At 42.9% G+C, this 27,423-nt stretch overlaps 1 protein-coding gene and 2 long non-coding RNA genes across 6 annotated transcripts; 1 reads left to right on the top strand and 2 right to left on the bottom strand.

The window, feature by feature from the left end:
• Window positions 1-10,575: 10,575 nt before the first annotated feature.
• On the top strand, window positions 10,576-12,328 carry LOC112888976. Of its 3 annotated transcripts, none has more exons than XR_003227972.1 (5): window positions 10,576-10,778; window positions 11,366-11,466; window positions 11,669-11,830; window positions 11,983-12,100; window positions 12,203-12,328. It is a non-coding gene; the product is annotated as an uncharacterized LOC112888976 (long non-coding RNA). The 3 variants fall into 3 exon arrangements; XR_003227971.1 differs by lacking the exon at window positions 12,203-12,328 and adding an exon at window positions 11,073-11,153 and having other exon boundaries at window positions 11,983-12,121; XR_003227970.1 differs by lacking the exon at window positions 12,203-12,328 and having other exon boundaries at window positions 11,983-12,121.
• An 87-nt stretch (window positions 12,329-12,415) lies between these two features.
• LOC112888977 lies at window positions 12,416-14,604 on the bottom strand. The gene is made up of 2 exons (XR_003227973.1): window positions 12,992-14,604; window positions 12,416-12,908 (listed from the first exon to the last, which is right to left on the bottom strand). It is a non-coding gene; the product is annotated as an uncharacterized LOC112888977 (long non-coding RNA).
• A 1,052-nt stretch (window positions 14,605-15,656) lies between these two features.
• Window positions 15,657-22,241, bottom strand: LOC112888975 (elongation factor Ts, mitochondrial-like). Of its 2 annotated transcripts, XM_025955422.1 has the most exons (10): window positions 22,086-22,207; window positions 21,123-21,325; window positions 20,507-20,783; window positions 20,244-20,416; window positions 19,385-19,465; window positions 18,123-18,297; window positions 17,234-17,418; window positions 16,459-16,584; window positions 16,278-16,366; window positions 15,657-15,919 (listed from the first exon to the last, which is right to left on the bottom strand). In XM_025955422.1, the coding sequence occupies exons 3-10, from the start codon at window positions 20,769-20,771 to the stop codon at window positions 15,874-15,876; spliced, it is 1,140 nt and encodes a 379-aa protein (XP_025811207.1). In that variant the 5' UTR covers window positions 20,772-20,783; window positions 21,123-21,325; window positions 22,086-22,207; the 3' UTR covers window positions 15,657-15,873. The 2 variants fall into 2 exon arrangements, with proteins under 2 accessions (XP_025811207.1, XP_025811206.1); XM_025955421.1 differs by lacking the exon at window positions 21,123-21,325 and having other exon boundaries at window positions 22,086-22,241.
• Between the last annotated feature and the right edge of the window lie 5,182 nt (window positions 22,242-27,423).

Genomic DNA, 27,423 nt, shown 5'->3' with positions numbered 1-27,423 from the left:
AGCTTACGACTTCGAATATCTTGATGACAAGCTCGATCGGTCATCATTATCGTAGGCTCAGAAAGATTATCGATTGTTAATTACAAGTTGGACTAGGAAAATGTGATCTGATCTGAGTTTCAACACCAGCATCAACTAACCAGCACGCCCCCAGTACTTACTGGAACGATTAATTAAGTCTTGCCTTGTTACATGTTGCTTTAGTTAGGCACACGGCATCACTATTTTGCATCCGACCACGTTTACTAGGTCCTATATGGTGCCAAGGTTTCAGAAGGCGATGGGTGCCTACTTACCCCTTGATGTCATTTAATTTCATGGGCAATGGTAATGAGGAAATTTGGGATCCCCCTTCTTCCACTTGCATAGTATTTTATGCATCGAGGAAATGGGTGCATGGTGGGGCAAAGTTTAATTATTTGGGTTTACAGTGGATGGTTGCTAACTTGCTATAGCTCAACATTAATATAAGCAGGCCAGTAACAATTTCTTTGGATCATTGGTGCAACATATGCATTTTAAATCACTACTAGAATTTTCAGTTTGGTTTCATATTGTATTCGTTAATGGCTTTTGACGATTTTTAGGAGTTTATCTTCGTTGAGGGAACAAGGCTTCCTGAATATCGTCAGTCTTGTACACCTAGTCAGTGTGGATATTGTGGGATTTCCTCTGCCAAACTCAGCGAATTTAAAGAGAGTAGAGGTAGAAATCCGCTTGAAAAACCATTTTACCAATAATATAACACACGTACAGGCATCCACATCCTTAATTCGTTCGGCAGAAACGAAAAATGGTGGTGAAGCATCATACAACAAAACTATCAAGTGGCCGGCTGACACGAACCTTGCCCAGCTGGAACACCACCGAGCATAAAACTTTATTTGTAACGCCAATTTCAAAGTCGAAAATGATGGCACAGCCGTGAACTATGCAGGACTATGTAGAGATGTAGCACCTCAGTCCGTACTATATGTATTTATATATTTGTAAATATTATGATATTTAAATAATTTATACTATATTTATATACTTAATTACATGGTTGGTCCTGATATTTATTTATTTTCATATATTATTTTAACTCGATTATGACTAATGGACGTATAATAGAGTATAGCTCGGGCACGCGTAGCAATCATGCATGGATAAAAGCAATAAATAAATAAAATAAAATTGAGTTCGGGAAAAAAGGGAAAACCCTTCCAACCGGTACTAGAGAGGGCTTTTAGTATGGTCTGTTTACCCGGTATTAAAGACCGAGACTTCGGTTCCTCGGTACCGGTTGCAGAATTGGTACTAACGCCTATTTTATTTTAATCGGTATTGATCAACTTTCTTTTTTCTAGTAGTGTATTGGATACTCCCTCCGTTGCAAATTGTAGGTCGTTTTAGCAAATTTAGATGCATAATTTTTGCTATAGATCTAGATATAATATATATAGATGCATTGTCAAATCTAGGCATTTAGATTTATCAAAATGATCTATATTTTGAAATGGAGGGAGTACTATGTGGGTCATGATACTTAATGCATTTCTCGTCACCGTACCAATGGGAGCCCAGATCACTGATTTAGCTAGCCTTGGGAGCGTATATACACGTAGGTCTTGATGGCCTACTTCCTTAGACTGATCTAGAAACCTAGGAAGTTCCTGGCGTCCGAATTTCGAAAGTGATATAACAATTCAAATGTAATTCTGATCTTCCCTGCAATTATTTTGGCCGAATTTATTTACATGAGCAGCAGACGCGATAACCGGAGCTGCCGAGGCATTACCTCATGTTAAGACAGGAGGCCGAGTTAAAATGAAAAGGTGAAGGGAAACAACAGCCAGTTGTTTCATGTTCAGGTTATAGATTTGGAGACGTTGCGCCATGATTGCAAATGGAGCTCAGCTGTGTTGGAAGAACGAAATTCAGGCTTGTTCTCTCTAAAACTCTGAAATTCGTAAATGTGCAAATGACACATCTTTCTATTGCGACTGATTGTAAGCAACCAGGACCGGGGAAGTTAATGTTTGTTTAATTTGAAGCGGGCTGAACAACCTGCATTGTTATGATATTGGTTATGCACATGTAAGATAAATAAATTTGCAATTTGTTGGTTTTCTTTTCAGGCTGATTTCTTGGTGCAGAACTAAAGCAATGACACAAGATATCAACAATGAGGTCTCCACACCCAAGCTGGAGGATTACTTCGACGCCTTCACCACATCTGAGCCAACATATCTCCTGCTACCTATTTGCAGGTCTGATGGAGACTCTTATCAACATGATTCAAAAGGTTTGCTACTTTAGTTGATTACACGTGAGGTTGAGTACTGAATTTCCTTTGCTGATGTTAATTTTTATTGCTTTTCTGCTTCAGATTAGAATGAATAATCTTTCTTATTTGTTCCCAATTTGATCCATACCATTCGTTGTAGAACAGTTTTTGAGCTGCGCGAGGCTGATGATCACATGCTGTTGAATACTGTTGTTTGCTTGCCTTTACTGTTGACGGCAAAAGATGACGAGCAAGGCTTTCACTTTCACTAAGAATTGAAGTTGCGAATCTTGCATGTTGCCATTATGTACCTGTCCGTAGATTAGTGTAAAGTGTCAAACCGTTCCGTGCAAAGTATCATTATTCTGATAGATTTATTGGATCTTCTAGGAATAGATCCACCGGGTCTTTCCATTAATCTTGATAATAAAAGCATGGATTACATCTAGGATACACATGTACGTGTGAGAGAGAGATAGAGAGAGGTAGACCTTCGGGTTTGGTGGAGGAGCTTGCCATGGCGACGGTGACGGTGTTGCGGTGGCGGGAGCAACGTCGGTGGTCGTGGACGCCGACGTTGAGGACGCAGGAGTGGCGGTGTGGACGACATCGGTGGTTGAGGATGCCGATGTCGAGGGCGCATGAGTGGCGGCGTGGTCGTGGACGACGGTGGCGGCGCAGTGCAGTAGGCGGTGAGCTTCCCGCCGCTTCAGTGCTCCCCGTAGATCGGTTAGGGTTTTGTCAGGGGGATCTTGGGGCACGGTGAACTTTGGCATGCGTGCCCCCGCGGCCCCCACCTCTTCTATATAGCGCTGCACGACCGGACCCACCAACCACATCTCAGTTGGGCGCCCCGAGCAGGGCGCGATCAAGGACTCCAACTCGGTCGTTGGACCGAGTCGGACGAGATCAATCCTTACATTCTCCCCCTTGATCTCATCTTACCTACTTACTTCTTATATTCTTAATTCAACCTATTTCATTACAGATAAGTATATAGAGCATGCCTCGTCATAACAGTTAATACCATTAAATTAATAGCCACAATACATCTTTCTGTTTTGTTTTGAAACAGTTTCTCAACCAGGCCCTTACTATCCAGGGATCATAGGCTTTCCTGTAAACCCATGCCGGCTAAGTGTTCTCTGAACACATTGGGTGGTAAGCCTTTTGTGAGTGGATCTGTAAGCATTTTCTTTGTTCTTGCATGCTCAAGACTAATAGTATGATCCTGAATTCTCTCTTTCACAACATAAAACTTTATGTCACTATGTTTGGCAGCACCACTTGACTTATTGTTACGAGCATAAAACACTGCTGGTTCATTATTGCAGTACAACTTAAGTGGTCTTTGAATGCTGTTTACCACTTTAACCCGGTTACAAATTTCTTTAACCACTTTACCTGCCCCGTGGCCTTATAACAGGCTACAAACTCGGCATACATCGTCGATGATGCAGTGATGGTTTGTTTAGAGTTTTTCCACGATATTGCTCCTTTCGCGAGAGTGAATATATAACCTGTCGTAGAGTTTTTGTCATTTACGTCTCCCGCAAAATCTGAATCTGAGTACCCTTCTATTTTTAGAGAGTCAGATCTTCTGTATGTTAGTATAAGGTCTTTTGTGCCTTGCATGTAGCGTAAAGCTTTCTTTACCATTCTCCAGTGTTCTATTCCTGGATTATCCTGATATCTGCCAAGTATCCCGGCAACAAATGCTAAGTCAGGGCGTGTACATACTTAAGCATACTGTAAACTTCCGACAGCTGAAGCATATGGAACCGCTTTCATTTGATCGGTCTCATATTGGTTCCTAGGATATTGGATTTTCCAAAACTATCGCCCTTGGCTATAAGAGCAGGTGTTGGGCTTACTCGCATGCATACTATATTTCTTTAGAATCTTTTCTAAGTACGCCTTCTGCGATAATCCTAATACCCTATTTCTTCTATCTCGGAGAATTTCTATTCCTAATACGAATGAAACTTCACCGAGGTCTTTCGTATCAAAATTCGAGGATAAAAACTTCTTCGTCTCCAATAGCAGACTGACATCACTACTAGCGAGCAAGATATCATCCACATATAGGACTAGGAAAATGAATTTCCCATTCTTAAACTTTGCATAAACGCAATTATCCTCCTTATTCTCTTTAAACCCAGACTTCCTTATTGTTTCATCAAACTTCAAGTACCACTGTCTAGATGCTTGTTTCAATCCATAAATCGTTTTCTTCAGGTGGTACCCCATACGCTCTTTTCCTTCCACGACAAAACTTTTGGGCTGTGCCATATAAACATATTTATACAATCCCTATTAAGGAATACCGTCTTCACATCCATCTGATGTAACTCTAAGTCATAGTGTGCCACCAACGCCATTATGATTCTAAAAGAAATGAGACTGGAGAAAATATCTCATCATAATTTATTCCTTCTCTTTGCATGAAGCCTTTCGCCACGAGTCATGCTTTATATCTTTCTACATTCCCTCTGGAGTCACATTTTATTTTGTAGACTCATTTACAGCCTACTGTCTTGGCTCTTTTAGGAATTTCTTCTAAGTCCCAAACTTTATTGGTACTCATTGATTTCATCCCATCTTGCATGGCTTCAAGCCACTTCGACGAGTGAGCGCTTCTTATGGCTTCTTCAAATATGGTGGGATCACCTTCCATTTGAATTTCTTCGCTAATATAGACTTCGTAGTCTTTAGAGATAGCTGGCTTTCTAGTTCTTTGAGATCTTTTGGGTCCTTCATTAATTGGCACCTCTTCTACCTGGAGCTGTTGTAGCTCATCCTCATGTGCGACAACAGGCTCTATAGGATCCTGAACGACAGGTTTCTCATTTTCATTCATTGTTGCCACAGGAGAACTAACAACAGGTTTCATCACTGCAGTCTCTTGTACTGTCGGTGCAGCAATAGCATGTGTCGAGAAGAATGGTTCTTGAATGAGTGGGTGCATGCACCCGTTTCTCCTCAAGACTAATTTCTCATGCTACCATGCTCCCCCTGACCATCTCGTCCTCCAAGAAGACAGCGTGTCTCATATCTACGAACTTCGTATGTCTGTTAGGACAATAGAAGCAATAACCTTTTTACTTGTCTGGATAGCCAATGAAATGGCAACTGAGTGTCTTTGAATCTAACTTCTTAATGTTTGGGTTAAATACTTTTGCCTTAGCCGGATAGCCCCACACGTGTAAATAATTTAATGTGGGTTTTCTTCCCGTCCATAACTCATAAGGTGTTTTGGCACCGACTTGCTTGGTACTCAATTAAGAATATGAGCAGCGGTTTTTAGCGCCTCCATCCACAAACTTATCGGTAAAGTGGAGTAACTTATCATACTTCTCACCATATCCATTAAGGTACGGTTGCGTCTTTCAACTACTCCGTTCTGTTGAGGCTCGCCCGGTGTAGAGTACTGAGCGACTATTCTATTTTCCTATAAAAACCTTGCAAAAGGACCAGGAACTTGACCATAGGGGGTATGTCGACCGTAGTACTCCCCCTACGGTAGGATCTTACTATCTTAATCTTTAAACTGTGCTGATTTTCTACCACAGCTTTGAATATCTTAAACTTATCCAACGCTTCCGATCATTCTTTAATTGGATAAATATAGCCATAACATGAATAATCATCTGCAAACGTTATGAATGAATCATAACCGTCCACAATTTTTACGGGAAATAGACCATAAATATCTCTATGTATTATTTCTAAAACCCCTGCACTTCATTTGGCTCCTTTCTTAATTTGTTTAACGTACTTTCCTTTAATGCAATCGATGCAATATTCTGTGTCTAAAAAATCTAGAGGATGCAAAATTTCCACTTTGGTTAATTGTTCAATTCTCCCCCTCAAAATATGGCCTAAACGACAATGCCATAATTTCGCTGATGTTTCGTTATCGCATCGTTTGCGCTTGATTTGTACATTCGTAGTTGAGGAAGACTCATTCTTTTCTTCATTGCATATAACATTCATATTCTCATGCATTGATAACATATATAGCTTGTCTTGTCGGAAGGCAAGACCAACACACTTATCATTAGACTTAATCAAACATTGTTCTTTGCCAAAATGGCAATCAAATCCATCATCTGCTAAACATGATACTGAAATCAAGTTTCTACTCAAAGAGGGTACATAGAGAACATTATGCAAATGAAGAATGAAGCTATTATTCAGTTCTAATGGGAGTTCTCCTATCGCTTCAACTTCAGCCTCGACGCCGTTGGTGACTCTAAGCCTTCTTTCTCCTCTTTGCAGGGTCCTCCTCGTACGGAATCCTTGTAAGAAATTGGCAACATGAACAGTTGCACCTGAATCAATCCACTAAGTAGATTTTGCATAACTTAAATATAAAGACTCATCTACGAATGTAATAATGTCCTCACCCTTTCTGTTTAGATGCTTCAGAAACTCTGGACAGTCCTGTTGGTAGCGTCCTTTCTTCCTGCACCATCTGTATTGGTCCCTTCCCACTGCTTCTTGATTGCCATGTCTTGGATGGTGAACATTTTGTGGGGTCTTTCCATATGACTTGAAAGAAGAGCCTCTTTCCCACTGAGGTTTACCTGGTGGTTTAACATTCTTTTCATGGTAGCTTCTCTTTTTGTCTTGCTTCACATAGTTCACTGAATCACCATGTGAGCCCTTAAGCCATTTTTCTTCTTGCATACACATGGCAATGAGCTTCTCAATATCCCATTTCTCTAGGTGTAAATTGTAGTTAACTTCAAAAGAATCATATTCTGTAGGCAAGGAAGCAAAAACCAAGTGAACTAGAAACTCAATTGGGAGCCCCATGTTCATAGGCTTAAGCTTAGATGCCATGTTGCTCATCCAAAGTATGTGCTCTATTATCCCTCCACCATTGTATTTGTCAGTAACTAACCTCTTAATCAGAGAGCCTTTGAAGAGCCAATAAACTGACTCTCTACCTTCCTGAGATACTCAATGGCAGTGGTACTTTCTGGGATTGCTCCCCTTATTGCCTCCACAATGGAGCTCTTAATCACCATCAGACACTTGCGGTTTGACTGATCCCTTGCCTTATCAAGATCATATTTCATTACTAACGGTGCATGCTCTCGCTATCAAGCGGTCCATGCTGCCTCGGTCTTATTTTCTCCCCTCACCAAGTCCTCAGGTCTAGTGGGACAGGGTGAGGTCATTGCTAGATCAATCTCGGATAGAGCAAGTGCCATCTCAAGCTTCTCTCTCCATGAGCCATAGTTCCCTCCATTGAGGGGCTCGATGGACGAGATAAATGATATTGGGTTATAGCTTGAAAACAATAAATTCAAAAGGATTTAAGGATATTTAATAATAACACTTGCGTGCTTTAATTTAACGTTGGTCAAAATTAAAACATACAATATTTACTACTATATTAATTCTACATCACCATTGGGCAGAAATAGAAATAGTGCATGGAAAAACTCATGAATAAAATTATAATATTATTATCATCAATTTTGGTCAGAAAAATGACAATATCATAATTAACTTGAAAATTTAACTACTCTTACAATTAAATTGTCGCGTTGGTTCTAATTTAATTAGAAGATGAACACAAATATAAAAGCAGTGGAAAGGTAATAAAATACATTTTCAGAAGCATCTTTGTATACTCATGTACTCTCTAAAGAATATCACGTTGGTGCAAATAAATTAGAGATGAAAACTATACTAAAATTCATCAAAAAAGCTTCTAAAAATAATGAACTTAATTCAAAAACTTCATTGTTCATTGGCCCATCCGGCAAAACCAGCCAGCGGCCCATCTTCGCGCGGCTCGACTCAGCCCACTTGCGGGCGCGGCCCAGCCCAGCAGCAGTGGCTCGGCACGGCTCGCGTGCACGGCTACCTGCGTCCCAGGCCGCAACCTGGGCCTAGGCCGGCGAAGCGGCCCACCGCGGCGCGTAGCCCTTCCCTGCCTGGGCCGAGTCCGATCTGGCGGTGCCTCTCCTAGCCATCGGATCAGATCCGACGGCCCTCCGTTGATCTCGCCCAGGTCAAAAACCCCACGGCCGCGCACCCAAAACCCTAATCCCATTCTTTCCCTCCCCCGTTTTCTCTCTGCTAAGCGGCGGCCAAGCATGGCGGCCCGAGGGAGGTGACGACACCGCCGCTTGTGCCCTCGCCGACATGCGCGCTCGCCCATGCGTGAGCGCGTCGCCATCGAGCGGCCTAGCGGTGGTGCCCTGGGCCCGCGCGTGGAGTGGCGGCGCACCAGCGAGCTCGTAGCTCGGGTTCTTTTTGTGCAATGGCGGTGGTCTGCTGATGAAACCGGCGGCTCGGGCGTGAGTGCCCGCACGGCAACTGCTAGCGGTGGTGGCGGTGGGAGCCAGGTAGGTCCCGCGGCCTCTTTTCTTGCTAGGGTTAGAGTTTCTTATTTTGCTTCTTTGATTCGAGATCGAATTTGGTTCTTCTTCTTTTCTTCTACCCCGACTGGATCTGCACGCTAGTGTAGGCCTCTGATACCATTGATAGATTTATTGGATCTTCTAGGAATAGATCCACCTGGTCTTTCCATTAATCTTGAGAATAAATTATGGATTACATCTAGGATACACATGCACGGGAGAGAGAGAGAGAGAGGTAGACCTTCGGGCTTGTGGAGGAGCATGCCAAGGCGACTGTGACGGTGTTGCGGTGGCGGGAGCGACGTCAGTGGTCGAGGATGCCGACGTCGAGGACGCAGGAGTGGCGGCGTGGACGACGTAGGTGGTCGAGGACGCCGACGTCGAGGACGCAGGAGTGGCGGCGTGGTCGTGGATGATGGTGGCGGCGCAGTGCAGTAGGCGGCGAGCTTCTCGCCGCTTCAGCGCTCCCCGTGGATTGGTTAAGGTTTTGTCGATGGGGTTTTGGGACACGGTGAACTTTAGCATGCGTGCCCTCGCGGCCCCGTTCTCGGTTGGGCGCCCCCGATCAGGGCGCGATCAAGTACTCCGACTCGATCGTTGGACCGAGTTGGACGAGATCAATTCTAACATATTCTAACTAATTTGCATGTATTGGTGTAGAGGGGAAGAGTCATGGTTACGGAAAATGGTAATATTCTATTTCTCGCTCCTTGCCAACTGCTACGAGGAAGATCATAGACGTATTGATCAGGGTGATAGATTACCTTAAAATATTTATCTGAATAAATACTAAATTTAAGTGACCTTTTGTGTTGCTACATATCTGTGTCTTTTTACATATGACATAAACACTTGGAGGATATGCATGTAATTGTAAGTATTTTATGCAAGGAAGATAGATGCATAGAGGAGGATTTTTTCTTTACCCGTAGCAAGATCCGGCGGACGCGCAAGGTCGCAACCCCGTCGTGATTGGGTGAAGATTTCTCACCGAAATTTATTTATATTCTGCATTACCTTTTCTATCTGCCATCATTTTTTTAGTGTCCAGTATACCCTTTCAGTACAATTATCTATGACATTGCATTGCTGTCAAGATGGCTACTCATTAGTTTGACATGGCATTACTGTTTGACGAGTGGAGGTGTGTTTCGAGTTTATATGTCTGTATTCTAAGCAGACATTCTTGACTATTGAAAGTTGGGTCTTTGTTTATCTCTCAATGTGTATGTCGAATTACCTATCATCTTTTTTATTATTTTCTCCCAATTATTTATTTACTTTGGATCATTCGGAAACAACACTTGATCATGTTGTATCTGATCACTCATTATTTAACCCATCAACACTGTTTTTTTAGGTCGATCGTCAAGAAAAATAGTGCTTGTATTGTACCATAGGATTATATATTTCTTTATTACCCGAACAATATATGGGTACGTATCTAGTATTTATAAGATGGAGATCTTAGAGTATCTTCAATAAATTACTCATACCTCATACTTAACATAATATCAAAATCCAATAAAAAAATTACTCATACCTCATACTTAACATACTGTCACAATCCAATCACAAAAATAGCGTAGATGAAAAAAACTCTTTCATTTAGATAATTTAGATGAGAGGAAGGTATATTTTGATGATTATCAAAAGTTTCGGATCAGATCGGTGACCTGCTGAAGGAGCTCCAATCACAAAAATATTAATTTTTTTATTATCGAGGAGAGGACGAGTAATCAGCTGCATTGCATCGTATGCGACCTAGGAAATCTCGACCGCGTGTTATTTCCCGGATTGACCGCTCGCCGGGAAACATCGCGCCCAGCCCGCCCGCCACCCCCGCACCGCGCCCCCCCTCCCCCCCGGCCGCGAGCCGCGGCCCCGGCCCTCGGAACCAAACACCCCCCCCCCCCCCCCCCCAAGGGCCCCTGCTGCGTGAGCCCCCTGCTGCTCCCCGCGACCATCCCCTGGCACCCGAACGTCATGCCGTCCGTGGCGCCCGGGCAACATCGTCCTGCGAAGTCAGGGCCACAGCCAGGTCTGCTCGCCAAGAAACCAGTCCGCCGCCACCTCTTTTCCGGCCAAAAATCCGGCTATTCCCGCCGTCGTCCGCTGCATGTAAGGTATAAAACGGATTCCTCTTGTCGTCCTCTTTCTTTTCCCCCAAATCCCGAGCTCTATCGCGCACCGAGTCGCCGGGAATCCGGCCAACAGTGGCTGGCGGCCACCATGGCTGTGTTGCGAAGCTTTTTGCATATTAGCCGCTGGCGAAATCTGGAATTACGCTGTTCTTTCTCTGTATCTTGCAAAATCTGCTGAAAACCCCTATATCTATGAGATCTTTTCAACCCAAACCCAGCCCTACTTTGTTAACGTAACCACATGAATACTATATCTAAATTTTTTTTGATGTGAAGTGATTCTTTTAATTTTCTGGTGGCCAGCTATGTGCTTAACACATAGTACCTAAGTACAATGATCTCTCTGACCGAATGACTGTAAGTTACACACCTCCTTTTTGAAGATTTCTTCTCTTAAGCTATTATTTGTGATACATGGGTCTGGAATATTTTTTTTCCTAAGTAGTAGTTTTGCATACATCAAGCAGAATATACAAGTGCCCGTGCGTTGTCCGATTGCAGTATTCAGTTACAGGTTAGATATGGTTCTCATATTCCTAAAATTGTAATATCTACATTTTCCATTTTAGATCCTTTGCTGGAAATGGGTATAATCATTGGCTTACTGAATATGAGAAGGATGTGGAGAGAAACTACATGCTTGCCGTGCATATTTTCACCATCTTGCCAGGTACAGCTATATTGAATAAGAGCAAAGGTCTATGATCCTCTGTACTTCTTTTACAACTTGAAGTGATGTTTGCCACTTTGCCTTGAAAATAAAATATAATACAATCTGAACATTACTTGCAATCAATATGCTCGATCGATACTTTGTTGCCTTTTCTACCAAACCTATTTTATTTTCCTATTCAAGCAGACTTTTTTTGCAGTCCTATGGTTCACTCTAATTTCAGCCATGTCAAGAGGAGGCAAAGGCAAGGTCCATCCTCTCATCATTTCCCTGCAATGAGGGCGAGCCAAGAACGGCGGGGCAGTGAGGCCTCCGCCTCGCGAAGCTGATGAGCCAATCTCCATTCAATCTCAGAACCAAGGTACACGTGATAGAACGCTCCTCGTGTATTTATCTATAGAGTATAGAGCCTTAAAGGACCTTGCAATTATTGAAGATCGTTATGCTGACCATATCCTATCTACATGACAAGTATGGTGACTGAATAAAATAGGCTTCTATTCTTTTATTCAGGGAGGAGGAAAGGCAAAGGAAGCGTTTTGTTCAGATACTGAGGAAGATGCAGCTAAGGAAGAGAGGCTGCGCGGTCTGCTCGCGCAAGGTTTTACCCTACACCAGTCATGAACCAAAGGTACAATAGCCATGCCACAGTAAATTTTATTTAATACTTCTAAATGGTAAGATTCTCGCTTGATGTGACGGGACTAAACTTTATTTCATGGGAACCAAACAGGATTAAAAAAAAGGACTAAAGCAGCATTAAATGTTGTCCACAAAGACCAAACTACCCCTGAGGGGAGAGGGGCAGGCTAAGTTGCTGGTTTGACGCGCTCCTTGTGGCGTGCGCGTGCCTGCTGGCCGCGTTGGCCGCGTTGGCCACGCTCCTGGCTGCGCTGCTTGCCGCTTTTCTTCAATGTTTCATACAAAATTTCCGTATTCATGAAAATGCAAAAATGTTGTTACAAATCATCAAAACTAGGACCAACTAAACAAACCATCAGCTATCCACTTCCAAAACCGATTCATATCTTGGTCTTCGTCCCCATGACGATTACTAGTTCCATTTGCTTGAGAAGCCGATGCACCTTATTCGAACGAAGGAACATAGTTCTCATCATGATCACACACATCAAAGTCGTCATCTTCCATAGCACTCTCTCTAATAAAATTATGAATTGCTATGCATGCGATAATTATTTTGCTTTGCTTCCACATCGGATAACTCGGTAAATGCAACAAAATCCTCCACTTGTTCTTCAACACTTCAAAAGACCGCTCGATGACATTACGAAGTGAGGAGTGTGCATAATTGAAGAGCTCTTTTTTACCTCTTGGCATTGGTCCTTGTCGAAACTCAGGGAGATGATACTTTTTTCCCCTGTACGGTGCAAGGTAACACGGGCGGTTTGGGTACCCCGAGTACAAAAAATAAAACTTCCCTGCACATGCAAATTTGAAAAGGTTACTTCAATTCACATGATTCAACTATCTTGTATGAAGTGATCATAGAACAAATCAATACCTTGAGGTGGATGTGGAAACTTGTCGCCATACTTGTCAATTGCATCATTGAATCATGAACCGAGCCAGGCCATCCGGCAACGACAAAAGAAAATCTCATATCAAAGTCACATATGGCCAGCACATTCTGACTTATGAAGCCCTTCCTTCCCATATGTTGTACAACCTGATTTGCTGGCACTACAACAAGTATGTGTGTACCATCTATAGCTCCTATGCAATTGTCAAAGTATGGAGAGAACCAGGCAGATTGCAACCTCGGATGAGTAGTGCTAAATACAGGGTCTAATGGTCTAATGAGATCACCTGCAAGCTTGTTCAAACTTCGCAGTACCTTATCAAACGTCCCACTGCATGTTTCTTTGGACCTTTTCAATCGATCATCAGCCTACCTCGTGCCCTGGGGGCAACCACACATCCACAAGAAAAGACCTAAAGCCTCTACATATGACATCTTTCTCGTGGACGTCAAACCATATGAACCAACAAGCACATTATGCAGAAGGTCAAACACATTCCTATTCATCCTAAAATTCCGGTAGCAATATGTGGTACTTCCTAGGCTTCTTATGACCCATTGGTAACCAGTTTCTATTGGTACTCTATACTCAGCTTTGCCCCAGTATGTGTCGTAGTGGTTCATACCGATCAAGGCAGCGGCAGCAGCAAACTTCATCTTCTTCTTCCGACACTGCATCACATAATTTTCAATCATTCATCCTCTTAACTATCTTCTTCCCGCGTATACAATGCAAATGGGTCACATCACCATAAAAATAAATTTAGCTCAGCAGCACAAATTTAACTGAACACCACAGAAACTTGTAGATAATCACAACAGGAACTTCTATTAAACAACAACAGCACAATTTCAAAGGGTTCACACCAGAAATTGAAATTGTTCACTCCAGAAATTCAAATAGTTCACATCACACAAGTTCAAACAAACATTATGTAGTACACATCACAATGGTTTAAGCTCTCCAATCACGACTGCACTTCTGTAACCATGCCATCCTGCCTGCACTTGTGGTAAATTTGCAAAACACTGTTTGGTTGTATTTCTGTGCAAACAGCATAGTAGCAATATAGAACTTTGAATTCTCAGTTGCTCCACTTTCTTTCACCAGCTCCATACATCTTTCTATCTCTGCTCAACTTTTTGCTCCTCCAGCCTCTTCTCTTCTTTCTTCATGCTGGCAATCTGCCTGGCCACATCAACATCTTTGCTGCCACCATTTTGTATGTGGTCCATGAAGTTCTTCATGCACTTGAGCATTGGACTCTTGTGCTTCTTGGGTGGACTTGTGGCTGTATCTGTGGTGCTGCTCCCCCTCTTTCATCTGCCCACCAGGGCAATTCCCTTCCCTAATTTGTTCAAGTTCACAAAATATGTGTGTTTTCTTTGGTCCAATTGGCCTTGTCAAATTGGTTCTAGTAAAGAGAAAAAAAAAGGGTGAAACTAACTAATAGATCAAGTACGTAATCGAGGAAATCATCAAGACATATAACTAAAACGGCACAATTACAGTAAACCATATCCTCCAAATGAACAGAAACAGTAAACATTCAAGCACATGAAGCAAAGGATGAACTGGAGAAAGGAAAAACAGAAGTAGGTCTTACTGAATGGTTGTCCTCTTCCGCCAACTGGTTCTGACCGCCGCTTTCATTTGTAGGAACAGAGCTGTTCGCGGCAGATGTGGATCCACAAACATGAAGACCCGCACGCCTTCCACGGCCGCCGCCACCCACACCAGGAGACGTGAAGGAGGGAGCGGATCCCTATGGCAAGCAGGCGAATCCCGCGCCAATGTTCAGCGTGCTAGGGCGGCGACCTCCTCTGCGTGCAGCCCGGGATCCTCCACGGCCGGATCTGGGCACAGGTGCGCTCGGACGGGGAGTCTAGAACAAGGCATGGGCGGATCTGCCGCCACCGCCGCTCGGTGCAATAGGAGGAAGATGAGGGTCAGCGTTACCTCCATCCGACTGTAGCAACCCCGAGTAGGAGTCGATACGGGGATAGCCGCCGCCGTGGGAGTTCAGATCTAGATTCTCCAAGTTAGCCTCAGGATATCATGGCGGCTATGAATAGATACCCAAATCTGCGCCGGCGGCGGCAGAAGCATGAGTAGGGGGAGCTGCTAACGAAGAACTCGTCTAAGAAAAGAAGTCATGGTACCCACCCCCCTTGCCCTTCCATGGTGGATCCACGTGTGGAGAGGAGCCGGGGCGCCGGCGTGGGTGTGGGCGTGGGAGGAGCGTGGGTGGTGGCGCAGGCATGGAAAGCTGCGATGGTGGCAGCAGCGGAGGAGGAGAAGGGCAATGCGAGAGGGCGAGTGGGGCAGGTCGAGCGGGCGAGAGGAGGGCGAGGTGCGAGGCATTACCTGAAAATGGGTCCTTTTAGCCCCTTTTAGCACCCCTTTGGGTGCTAATGCTCCTAAACCATTTTAGGAGGTATTTAATACTTCTGTTTGGAACTTTAGCTCCTAAAGTGATTGGATTTTAGTCATTTTGCTTTAGGATGGAGGATCCAAACAGGCCCTAAAACAAGTGACGCTCAAGTAATAGTACCAACTACCATTCTGTTCTGATTTCTTACCATCTGAATGTGATTCAATCACACATGGTTGCAACTGAACTGTGCAGTTTTGCAGGTCTCAGAATGTATGAATACCTTGCTATGGTAAAAGCATTATTATTCAACTTAATTCAGTTAGGCTTTTTGGAAAATTTCACTGCAAACACCTAAATGATCGGTCAGCATCTGTAAAAAGATACAGCCCTGGACAGATTATAGCCCAATAAATTCTTGGGAAAGCAAAATATCTAAAAACATGGATCTTCACGTACACCCTAACAGTCTCATTTGATTCATATCACCTATGCAGAGTGAGGAACGGGTTCTGACTCATCAGCAGCTTCAGGTCTGCAGGCACAAAACATTGGTCAAAAGTTTTGAGTATATGGACAAATGGTCATAAGTGCAAAGGTTTATGAACGAGGTACTAAAAAACTCGAGTGGGAACATTGGTAGAATCCAAAACAAACTAAAAATCCCTGTTTGAGTAAAAACAATTGGTGCCTGGAATAAAGCATAATTTGTATGTAAATGGTAAACATCATTTCATATGGTGCATATGCTGCTGCTGGCATTGATGCGGTATGCACCACACCAAAAGGTTAACAATCAAAATCACCACCTTACCCACCAAACTATACAGATCAATGCAACAAAAAAAAAGACAACTTATCGATGGAGATGGCATGGGACAAATATATTGTACCTCTCAATTCCTTCACCAACTTGCATTCTGAAAAAGTTACCAATTGTTACTTTAGAACCAACCTCCTTTGACAAATCATTCAGCACAGTCTGAAAAGAAAGGCACCAGAAACAAAAAGCTATTAGAAACAAACAGTTTGGAGAAGTACATCATCAAATAGAAAAATATTTTATCAATTTACCTTAATGTTTGTGCTATCACTGAGAACATATTTTTGCTCCATGAGCACAACCTCTTCAAAATACTTCCTTAATCGACCTTCCACCATTTTATCCATAGCCATTTGGGATTTCCCTGAACTTTCAGCCTAACATGTTACAAGACCTCAAGTCATTTCATTTCCAGTGCAACCGACACTGAAGTTGACCTTCATATGAAGGATATGCAGTCCATGTGTCAACTCTTGGTTACAGAAAAAAAATGCAGTATGTACAAGCCCTATGACAGATCCACGTACCAATTATCTTTCAATCCAGAAAACTTAAGCCAATGCATGTGCTTTTTTCTAATTACAATTCATCATCTGATGTTTCTTGACCATTGAACTGTTCTCTCATTAAAGCACTAGAGTATGATTCTTTCCTAAGGCACATACAAATGCCTCAATTTTCCTTTAATCATAACAAACTACAGAAATGCATGCCTTTGGTTAATTTGGATCTTTTTCATACCAGTGTCACCCCATTCTCTCTTATTCATTTTGTTTATTCTCGTTGAGCTAGAAAGACGCCAATTATAAATTTATGGTCCTAGTTGTCATATTTTGTTGCTAACCACATCGTCGTGGCGAACAACCATCACAATCATGGCAAAATTGGGCAAATAACATGCAGGACATGGTGCTACGAAAGTACAGAACACCACAGTTGTGGCGGGGAACTAAATACTGCTGAAGAAGACAAATTTGCCTAACCAAACATGCTGGAGAAAAGATAATATTTATCAAAATAAAGCACCTGAGTTCGCAGTATTTCACGTTCATTTTCTATAGCGGCAGGAGAAACCAATTCTTTTGACAAGAATAATGGTTTTGTTGCAACAATATGCATCGCAATTGATGACCCAACTGCCTTGAGAGCATCGAGGGAAGCACTGCTATCTTCTGCTTCTAGCGTGACCAATCCAGCAATACGACCCAAACCTGAAGGAAAAAGAAAATGCTCAGTTAAGTAAATGAATACACCATCCTAGTTAACAAACAGAAGTGACAAACATTCTTATGTTAATGAGGGAACCAGAAAGGACGTGCTAACAGCAACTCAATTAAAAACAGAGTTGGGGTCAGCAGAGCAAACAGCAAAATAGAACTAATATAACATGCTAAATTATTGTATTACCATGAGTCCACAAATACGTGTTTCCTCCTCTTGGATGTAATGCCATTTCTCTTATTATTTTTATTTCGGGAAAAAAGTGTAGTGCAGTTGAAGCATTCAAGAGAGAAGTTGTGTTGAAATTGTAGTCTGACGGGAGTGTGAATTCATGGTTGCACTATCACCAACAAGTACAGGAGTAAACTAAGAACTTGCATCCTTCTAATAAAACAGAGGGGAAAACATTCAATAGTAAGAAGCGCAAAAATTGATTAATTACTACAATTATGAGAAATACAGAAAAATATACTATAATGTTTAGTTACTCTTCAAAATGTTAGACTGGTGAAAATGATTAGAAAATAAAGGGGTATATAAGCATGCCCTCAGTAGAAAACTGCTTGCGGGTACTGGCTATGTTTAATCTAACTTAGTTGTTGGAGGGGGGGGGGGGGGGGGGAATAGGTCTGAAGAATAAAGAATGTACATTATTCATAGAATTGAAAGAGCTCAGATTTCATTGTCCACAAACCTGGCTGAGGACAGGTATGCAAATACGATGAAACTACACCATGAGCAGTTGTTGATAATATGAAACCTCTTCTGAGTTTTACATTCTCCCCAACCATGGCAGCAACTTCTGTAACAGCACTTTGGACAGTTGTTTCCCCACTGAGCTTAGGATGATCTAGATTGATAGACATGTTCTGCAAGGTTGGAGAAATGACCAGTCATGATCTAATCACCTTTGTTGCATAGTTAGATGCAATCAATTGCAATCTTGAATTCATCATGGCAACTGCAATTGCCATTCTACATTTATGTTAAAATTGTATATCAACCTCAACATATCCTCATCCAATCTGTGGTAGAAGAAACATACACCTGGTTGAAGCATTCATTTTCTTTTCATTTTATTTAGTCAACACAAATTACGATCAAGTGCCGATATAACCCATCAAACTGACTCCATAGGAAACAAAATTCTAAGGACTATGGGACATCAATCCTTAATGATATAAGTTTCAGGACAAAATTTTAATTGAAAACCCTGATCAAATGGAATATAACTCAATATGGATTGTCACAGTAGCCCCCAAACTCAAGACCCAGGAGTAGATGAGAATCTCTCCTGATAATTCCTGCTTGGATTGATACATCTCTCTTTATACAGAAAGGCTTTCTTGAACCCTAGGTAAGCGACCTCTAATTTTAACTCTAATTGACCATAGCCCTGAGGAAACTCCTGCTACATTACCAGGCATTAATGTAGCAGGCCTACTATAATGCTGAGCTGTCCCAAAGGGTCCAGCTGACTGCCCAAGACATGGTTCTTGAATTGTTGATCGAACTTAAATATAATAGCTCAGAGTTCAGATGAAAAATCCAAATCCATAACTGGTAGTGCAGGAACATTTAGTCAACTGCAAAATATTATCATATTGAAGATCAAGTACTAGAAGGGTTAGAACATAGTCTGTCATGGTGGGGCTGCACTGCGAAACCAAAGAAGTAGCTATGCACACGAGTGTGGCTGACTCAGCTGCCACAAGAAAAGCCCCACTTGTGATATCCCAGTTGGTTAGGAGATCTATTTAGTAATCGGGGCTATCCAAACTATGTGGTCTTCTGTTTCAGGCTAAATTCATTAATTAGTTGACCACCAGACTATCAAAATCAAGCAATAACAAGCCCCTTTCCTTCTTTTGTACCAAGGCCATAACACAGACCAATACATGGAAGATATCCATAAGCTCACCAACAAAGATAGTCATAAAGTAACATATGACATACCTCCAAATATTCAGGATCAAAAGGCAAAAACAATTGACCAGGACCCTGAGCAGACAAAGCCATCTTTGCCACTGATGAAGCCTGCATGGTGAATGAAATTAGAAAATATAGATAAATCAAGGCTGAATGTGTGCAATGATGGATGATTAATAGAAGCAGCAAATGAACTAAAATATGGTGTTGCGCCCAAGATGTAAAAATAGACAAAGTATTAACAACCTAAGAGATAGCAAAGCTATGACAGAAGAACCTAAAGCATACAGTTGCTACAGAATTTGAAACTGACACCAAACTGCTTAACATACAGGTAGAAATTTTCCCTTTCTTACTTGATGCTAACACAATTTAACAGAGATATCCCTACAAAAATGAAATAGGTATTGCTCTTGCCATATCCAACAAAAAGAAACATGGAATAGCATTCTAAAACTCAAAAGACCCTAAGAGAAGAAATAATAGAAGCAAAAGATCCAGGAAGTAGCAGACAATATGTTGTAGTAACAATACACAATTCAACGAGTGAACACAAGCAAAAATGAGGTAAATAGAATCTTCTTTTTGTGATAAAGCATGATGGCAAAGAGTGAAAATACCATGCCGTACTAGAAGTCAGTAACCACCACCAAGAGAGGCCAGCATTTACTTTCTAATGATTCAATTATGCCAAATAGCAACAAATTTAAGTTTCAACCACCATGTACTTACCTTAACTAAATAAATTTAAAAGAACCTTATCTCCAAATTGCTAACACAATTTCATGTGCATTGTACTTTTCAGGTACAAACTTCTTAAACATAAACCAACAAAGCAGCTTAGTTCCCATTAATAAGATAAAATATTACAGGGAATGAAACCAACCAGATATTGGAAAACATCATTTCTTGCTACGAAATCAGTTTCACAGTTAAGCTCAATCACAACCGCCCTTTTCTCATCTTGTGCAATAGCTAGCAAACCTTCAACAGCAGTCCGTGAAGACTTTTTGGCAGCAAGAACCACTCCTCTCTTCCGCAGGTCTTTCTGTGCAGCCTCTGAAAGAAATAAACAAACTCAAATAGAATAAATGAAAATAATTAAAGATATCAATCAAAGTACTCCAACAGTGAGAAAGAAGAGCTAACCAATATCCCAGTTGCAGCTAACCAAGGAAGCCTTGACATCTTTGATTGGAGCACTCGTTCTTTCTCGGAGTTGTTTAATAAGGTTCATGTGCTCTAAAGAAGACACTTGAGAGCTGAATCTCCTATGAAACATATCATTTTGGGGAACAGGAGTGCCCAATAGACGAGTTTCAAATGTTGAAGATGAGTATCCCCTCGCAGCTTGCTGTTGAGCACGAAACAGTAGCCCCAATATGTTTTTTCTAGCACCTTGACCCCAAGCCATTCTCAGAATATACTGCACCATGGCATAAACAATGCTTTTTCAGTGAACTAAACAATAAGTGAGCATTGCAACAGTGCAATTTCCTTTCAAAAAAAAATATTGTATCATTATTTCCAGAACTATATCATTCTAGCACTAGAGGCATTTACAATAGTTGGACACATCTGTACAGAAAGTTTGGATTTGATTGTACACAGCCAGGGGCGGACCCAGCATAGGACATTGCAAACGAAATCGAAGTTAGTGGGTAATATATTGTAACTGGATCAGAGATCCAAATACAAATAGTTTTGTTAGGGTTTGGGGTGCTCCGTCTCGCACAACAGAAGGAAAAAGAAGGGGCAGGCATACCTTGTGGATGCCCGTCGCCAGCAAAGGGCTGGGCGAAGACGTGACGAATGGCGCCGCCGCTCGCCCAGTCGCCGCCGCCAGGGAAGGAGGTGCAAGGGAGGAGAGAGTCCGAGAAGGGAAAGGGTTTAAGAAATAGAGATGCCTAAGGCCCTGAGCCCTGAGGGGGAGGGCTATCAACGAGCCGAGCTTGAGCGAGACTGCCACTGCAAGCTGGAGTTAGGGTGCGTTTGGTTGGGGAGCCAATTTGAATGGAATGGCTCAATTCCAGTTTCTGAGAATGGAGCCGCTCCGTTCTATGTTTGGTAAGAAGAACGGAGCCACTCCATTTTTTGTTTGGTTGGAGAGTGCGTTAGAGTAGAACCATTCCATTCTGTATTTGGTTGGAGAGCCAAGTGAGTGTGGTTACTTTCTCCTTTGTTGGGGTAAGCTTACCACCATATTTCAGTTAAAATGCACCATAATTAACTGAGTTTCAACACGACTAATATGCAATATAATTAACTGAGTTTCAACATGACATAATATGTAGAATTAATCCTAAGTGCATTGTCCTGCCAAATTTCTCCTGCGAACTGCCAAAATTAAAAATAAAGAATCACTGAAACTGAACAGATGAAGTTCAACGAACAGATCAAGGAGCCATGCGCCGGGCTCCAGGCCGCCGGCGGGGAAGGGGAGGGGGGCTCCAGGCGCCCGGGGCGGGGGGCCTCCAGGCCGCCGCGGCGCCCGGGGGGGCGGCGGGAGCCATGCGGCGGCGGGCGGGCGCCGCCGGCGGTGCCCCGGGGGGCGGGGCGGGGCGGCAGATCCGGCGCCAGGGGGGTGGGGGGGCGGTTTCCGCCGCCGCCGGGGGGGGGGGGGGGGGGCGCCGCGCGGGGAGGGGGGCTGGCGCGCGCTCGCCGGTCGCCGGCGCGGGGGGGGGGGGGGTGGCGCGGCAGAGGGGAGGGGAGAGGGGCGGTCAGTCACCTGCAGAGAGGGGCGGGCGGTGACGGGCACCGGTGAAGGGCTGGGCGAAGACGTGACGAATGGTGCCGCCGCTCGCCCAGTCGCCGCCGCCAGGGAAAGGAGAGTGCGAGAAGGGAAAGAGTTTGAAACAGAGATGCCTGACGCCCTGAGTCCTGACAGGGAGGGCTATCAATGAGCCAAGCTCGAGTGAGACTGCCACCGCAAGCTGGAGTTAGATAGCATCCAGAGCTTAGGTTAATTCGAGCTGAGATCCTGCCGAACCTACAGCCAAGCTCCCAAAAGCTCAAGACTCCAATAGACTCGTCTACTGTACATATCTTTATAGCTAAAAAGATTAATTGAGAAAAAAAATCAAATATTTAATTTTTTACCATCATTTTGAATGCATATCTTCAAATGCTTTAAAGAGGCTCCTGTAATATTGCCATAGAAGATAGAATTTCACGCTCATTTTTGCCAAACTTGCTGACATGGCGCGCCAGCTCAGCCTCACAGCGTGGAAGAGGTACACGAAAAGACCGTCCTGCCCCTGCCTTATCGTTTAAGGCCGTAGGACACAGCCGAGCCCAAGGCTGACCCCATTCCCGTCCTCTTACCCAAGCCGCTCGCCATTTGCATGCACACACCAATTTTGCCTATGATGAAAATCCAGGCAGCCCAGAGGTGGTCTCCATCTCTGAGACGGTATAGTTGAAAATATTCCTTTTAAGTGTATAAACCCTAAAAAGCATCCTCAATCTCTTCCATGCAGTACTGACCCCTAGAACCCACATCAAAATTATTGTTAAAGTGAATTGCTCTAAACCCTAATCTCTCAGAAAGAAAAAAAAAAGAATTCACCGCCTATTAATAAGCCCTTAAGACCCACTAATTGTAAATCGGTCCACATCCAGCACTCCAAGATAAAATTTCGACAACCGACTTGCTCTGCTCACGAGCCTCAAACGGACACTAGAAACCCCACCTTGATCGAAGCGCCGGGATCCGCCGCCGCCAGTGCAGACGCCCCCAGGAGCGATGCCGCATCCGGCCGCCGCCTCACCGCCCCTGCCACAGCGGCCGAGGCGACACCCTACCGGGAGATTCACGCTAGGAGGCGCGCGGCCGCCGCCATTTTATTCGGCCGGGAATCGAGAGGGAGAAAGAGGAACAGCTAGTTTTGCGGCGAGAAGAGGGGAGAGCGGCGGACGAAGAAGGGTTTCGAAGGGTTTTGGGGGCAAGAAAGGATATTTGTGCAAAAGACCATTATGCCATTGGCGTCTGGGTCTACGCCGTTGCGAGTTGGAGGGTGCTTGGGTCTTTTTTCGTGGCTCGGTGGTTTATGGACGTGTCGTGCAAGATCAGAAAGGTTTTAAGTTCCGCCTCTGTGTCAGCTTGGAATAAACCATGCTTAATTGCTTATGCCGAGTGCGAGCTCACGAGCTAATGCATTTTCATCTCTTTTTATCAACACGATCTGACTTCATAAAAAATAAAAAATATATATAAGATAGTTTATCGTTATGCAAGCAGAAAATTTTCTTCAAAGCCCTCAATAACAGGCTGATAGCCTCTAGCCCTTTAATCAATCTGCTTTTTATAAAAGGCGGATATATTCTGAAAAGTGCTTTTTATAAAAGGCATTCTGAAAAGTGTGGTTGTTGTACATGAATTAATTCATGAGGTGGTTAGGAGAGATAAGCAAAGTTTATTCTTAAGTTAGATTATGAAAAAGCTTATGATAGAGTTAATTGAGAGGTTTTGAATGAGATATTAAACTTTAGTATGTGGGTGAGTTGGATTAGGAAGGTAGTTAGAGATAATTCTTTGTGCATTTGGATTAATGATGAAAATGGCTCTTACTTTAAGACTGGTAAAGGTCTGAAATAGGGAGACCCTATATCCCCCACTTCTTTTGTAACAGATGTCTTCATAAGGATGCTTATGAAAGCTGCTAATCAGGGTTTGGTTTTGAGCTTGTTAACAAACATGCATCCTAGATGGATTATTAGCTTGCAATATGCAGATGATGTCCTGTTCTTCCTTAAGAATGATGTAGGCAAAGCAAGAAATTTTAAATGGATGTTGTCCTGATTTGAAAATTTGTCCGGTAGAAAAATTAATTTTGTTAAGAGCAATATGATGGTAGTAGGTGTCCAAAAAGAAGAAACGGTTTTTCTGGGCCTGTCATACTTAAATATTGGGCTGTTAATGAATTAAAGATGCATAAGCTATCCTTCTACCGGAAGATATATAGGAAGCCCCGCAGTTAGGCAAACAACCCAAGAAAAATCTATATACTTTCTGGAAGATTTTTTTCTTATACATCTCCTGATGTTTGAGATACGTGCAATTCTTGGATGGTTGGGATTTACTCTAAGCTCACAGTTGGTAGGCACCGGAACCCCACGTGGGGTGCAGCGGACGACAGCAGAGCAGGCAGTGGGTGTATCCACTTGTCACATTACGAGTGGGGAAGGTGGACGGAAAGCTAAAGGAATTCAAAACTTAAAATGATATTTTCTCTTAAACTATATATCCAATTTAAAATCCGCTTGCAGATCTCTATTGATTAGAATTAACGTAAGAAAATTAGATTCAATATGTTATTTTTATTTTTTATCTTAATGTTTCAACATTTTAATGTACTAGTTGAACATTTTTAATATGCCATTTTCAACATTTGTAACATCCTAAATCGTGCCGTCGCCGCTGCGCTGCGGCAATGTGCAGGGCGCCAAGGGCGTGCGGGCCTACGCGGCCCCGGCCACACGCGCGCAGGCAGGCCGCCGCGCCACGTGCATAGGGGCCTATGCACATATGAGGGCAAGGAGAGAAGAAAAAAGATGGATGGAGTATGCGCATGCAAATGGAGAGCGGCTTGGGTAAAAGGACGGGAATAGGGTCAGCCTCGGGCTCGGCTGTGTCCTACGGCCGTGAAGGATAAGGTAGGGGCAGAACGATCTTTTCGTGTGCCTCTTCCACGCTGTGGGGCTGAGCTGGCGCGCCATGTCAGCAAGTTTGGCAAAAATGAGCGTGAAATTCTATCTTCTGTGGCAATATTACAAGAGCCTCTTTAAAGCATTTGAAGATATGCATTCAAAATGATGGCAAAAAGTTAAATATTTGAATATATTTTTTCTCAATTAATCTTTTTAGCCGTAGAGATATGTGCAGTAGACGAGTCTATTGGAGTCTCGAGCCTTTGAGAACTTGGCTGTAGGCTCGGCAGGATCTCAGCTCGGATTAACCTCGGCTCTGGATGCTATCTAACTCCAGCTTGCGGTGGCAGTCTCGCTCAAGCTTGGCTCATTGATAGCCCTCCCTCTCAGGGCTCAGGGCCTTAGGCATCTCTGTTTCTTAAACTCTTTCCCTTCTCGGACTCTCCTCTCCCTTGCACCTCCTTCAACTGGCGGCGGCGACTGGGCGAGCGGCGGCACCATTCATCACGTCTTCACCCAGCCCTTTGCCGGCGACGAGCATCCACAAGGCATGCCCACCCCTTCTTTTTCCTTCTGTTGTGTGAGATGGAGCACCCCAAACCCTAACAAAACTATTTGTATGAGGATCTCTGATCCGGTTACAATATATTACCCACTAACTTCGATTTCGTTTGCAATGTCCTATGCTGGGTCCACCCTTGGCTGTGTACAATCAAATCCAAACTTTCTGTATAGATGTGTCCAACTAGTGTAAATGCCTCTAGTGCTGGACCGATATAGTTCTGGAAATAATGATACAATATTTTTTGAAAGGAAATTGCACTGTTGCAATGCTCACTTATTGTTTAGTTCACTGAAAAAGCATTGTTTATGCCATGGTGCAGTATATTCTGAGAATGGCTTGGGGTCAAGGTGCTAGAAAAAACATATTGGGGCTACTGTTTCGTGCTCAACAGCAAGCTTGAAAAGTACAATGCACATGAAATCATGTTAGCAATTTGCAGATAAGGTTCTTTTAAATTTATTTAGTTAAGGTAAGTACATGGTGGTTGAAACTTAAATTTGTTGCTATTTAGCATAATTGAATCATTAGAAAGTAAATGCTGGCCTCTCTTGGTGGTGGTTACTGACTTCTAGTACGGCATGGTATTTTCACTCTTTGCCGTCATGCTTTATCACAGAAAGAAGATTCTATTTATCTCATTTTTGCTTGTGTTCACTCTTTGAATTGTGTATTGTTACTACAACATATTGTCTGCTACTTCATGGATCTTTTGCTTCTATTATTTCTTCTGTTAGGGTCTTTTGAGTTTTAGAATGCTATTCCATATTTCTTTTTGTTGGATATGGCAAGAGAAATACCTATTTCATTTTTGTAGGGATATCTCTGTTAAATTGTGTTAGCATCAAGTAAGAAAGGGAAAATTTCTGCCTATTTCATTTATGGGCTATTCTGGGCCTGTCATACGTAAATATTCGGCTGTTAATGAATTAAAGATGCATAAGCTATCCATCTACCGGAAGATATATAGAAAGCCCCGCAGTTAGGCAAACAACCTAGAAAAAATCTATATATTTCCTGGAAGATTTTTTCTTATACATCTTCTGATGTTTGAGATACGTGCAATTCTTGGATGGTTGGGATTTATTCTAAGCTCACAGTTGGTAGGCACCGGAACCCCACGTGGGGAGCAGCGAACGACAGCAGAGGAGACAGTGGGGTGTATCCACGTGTCACATTACGAGTGGGGAAGGTGGACGGAAAGCTAAAGGAATTCAAAACTTAAAATGATATTTTCTCTTAAACTATATATCCAATTTAAAATCCGCTTGCAGATCTCTATTGATTAGAATTAACGTAAGAAAATTAGATTCAATATGTTATTTTTATTTTTTATCTTAATGTTTCAACATTTTAATGTACTAGTTGAACATTTTTAATATGCCATTTTCAACATTTGTAACATCCTATTTCAACATATTTTTAGGAAATGTTGATTTCCCCCAAGTTGTTGAATTTGTTTTTTTATATTGTCGAACCAGTTTGACAAAAATGTTGAATACCATATTATAAAGGTTCTTATAGAGAAATAAAATGAAATATAAAAGAAGAATACAAAGCTCAGTTGCTCACGGACAGATGCAGGCCGTCTATTCGTGCCTCCACGTCGCTGGGCACGAATGCGCACTGGGTGCTTGTCTCTCCGTTCCTGCTATCGAAGTGGGCTATGCGCAGCAGGTATATGGGCCGCGATGGGCTGTGCGATACGACCCCAGCAACCCAACCGGAGTCGCCCGCCATCTGACCTGACGCCATCGGTTGACCCATTCCCCGCGCCGGGCAGAGCCAGCCGCCGCCGAGACGGCATCTTCTTTACTCCGTCCGTCTCCATGACCATGAGATGGGGGCGCTGCAA

The sequence above is a fragment of the Panicum hallii genome, chromosome 4 (genome assembly GCF_002211085.1).
Source record: "Panicum hallii strain FIL2 chromosome 4, PHallii_v3.1, whole genome shotgun sequence".
NCBI classification, from domain to species: domain Eukaryota; kingdom Viridiplantae; phylum Streptophyta; class Magnoliopsida; order Poales; family Poaceae; genus Panicum; species Panicum hallii.
This window is presented reverse-complemented; position numbering and strand designations above follow the sequence as displayed.

What these genes read in the sequence shown, in the direction of transcription:
- LOC112888975 (XM_025955421.1), bottom strand. Translation starts at nt 20,771, where the DNA reads ATGGCTTGGGGTCAAGGTGCTAGAAAAAACATATTGGGGCTACTGTTT. An exon ending in GTGAAATACTGCGAACTCAG is followed by an intron (nt 16,585 to 17,233) that starts GTGCTTTATTTT and finishes GTAACATGTTAG; the next exon opens with GCTGAAAGTTCAGGGAAATC. An exon ending in GTGATAGCACAAACATTAAG is followed by an intron (nt 16,367 to 16,458) that starts GTAAATTGATAA and finishes CTTTCTTTTCAG; the next exon opens with ACTGTGCTGAATGATTTGTC.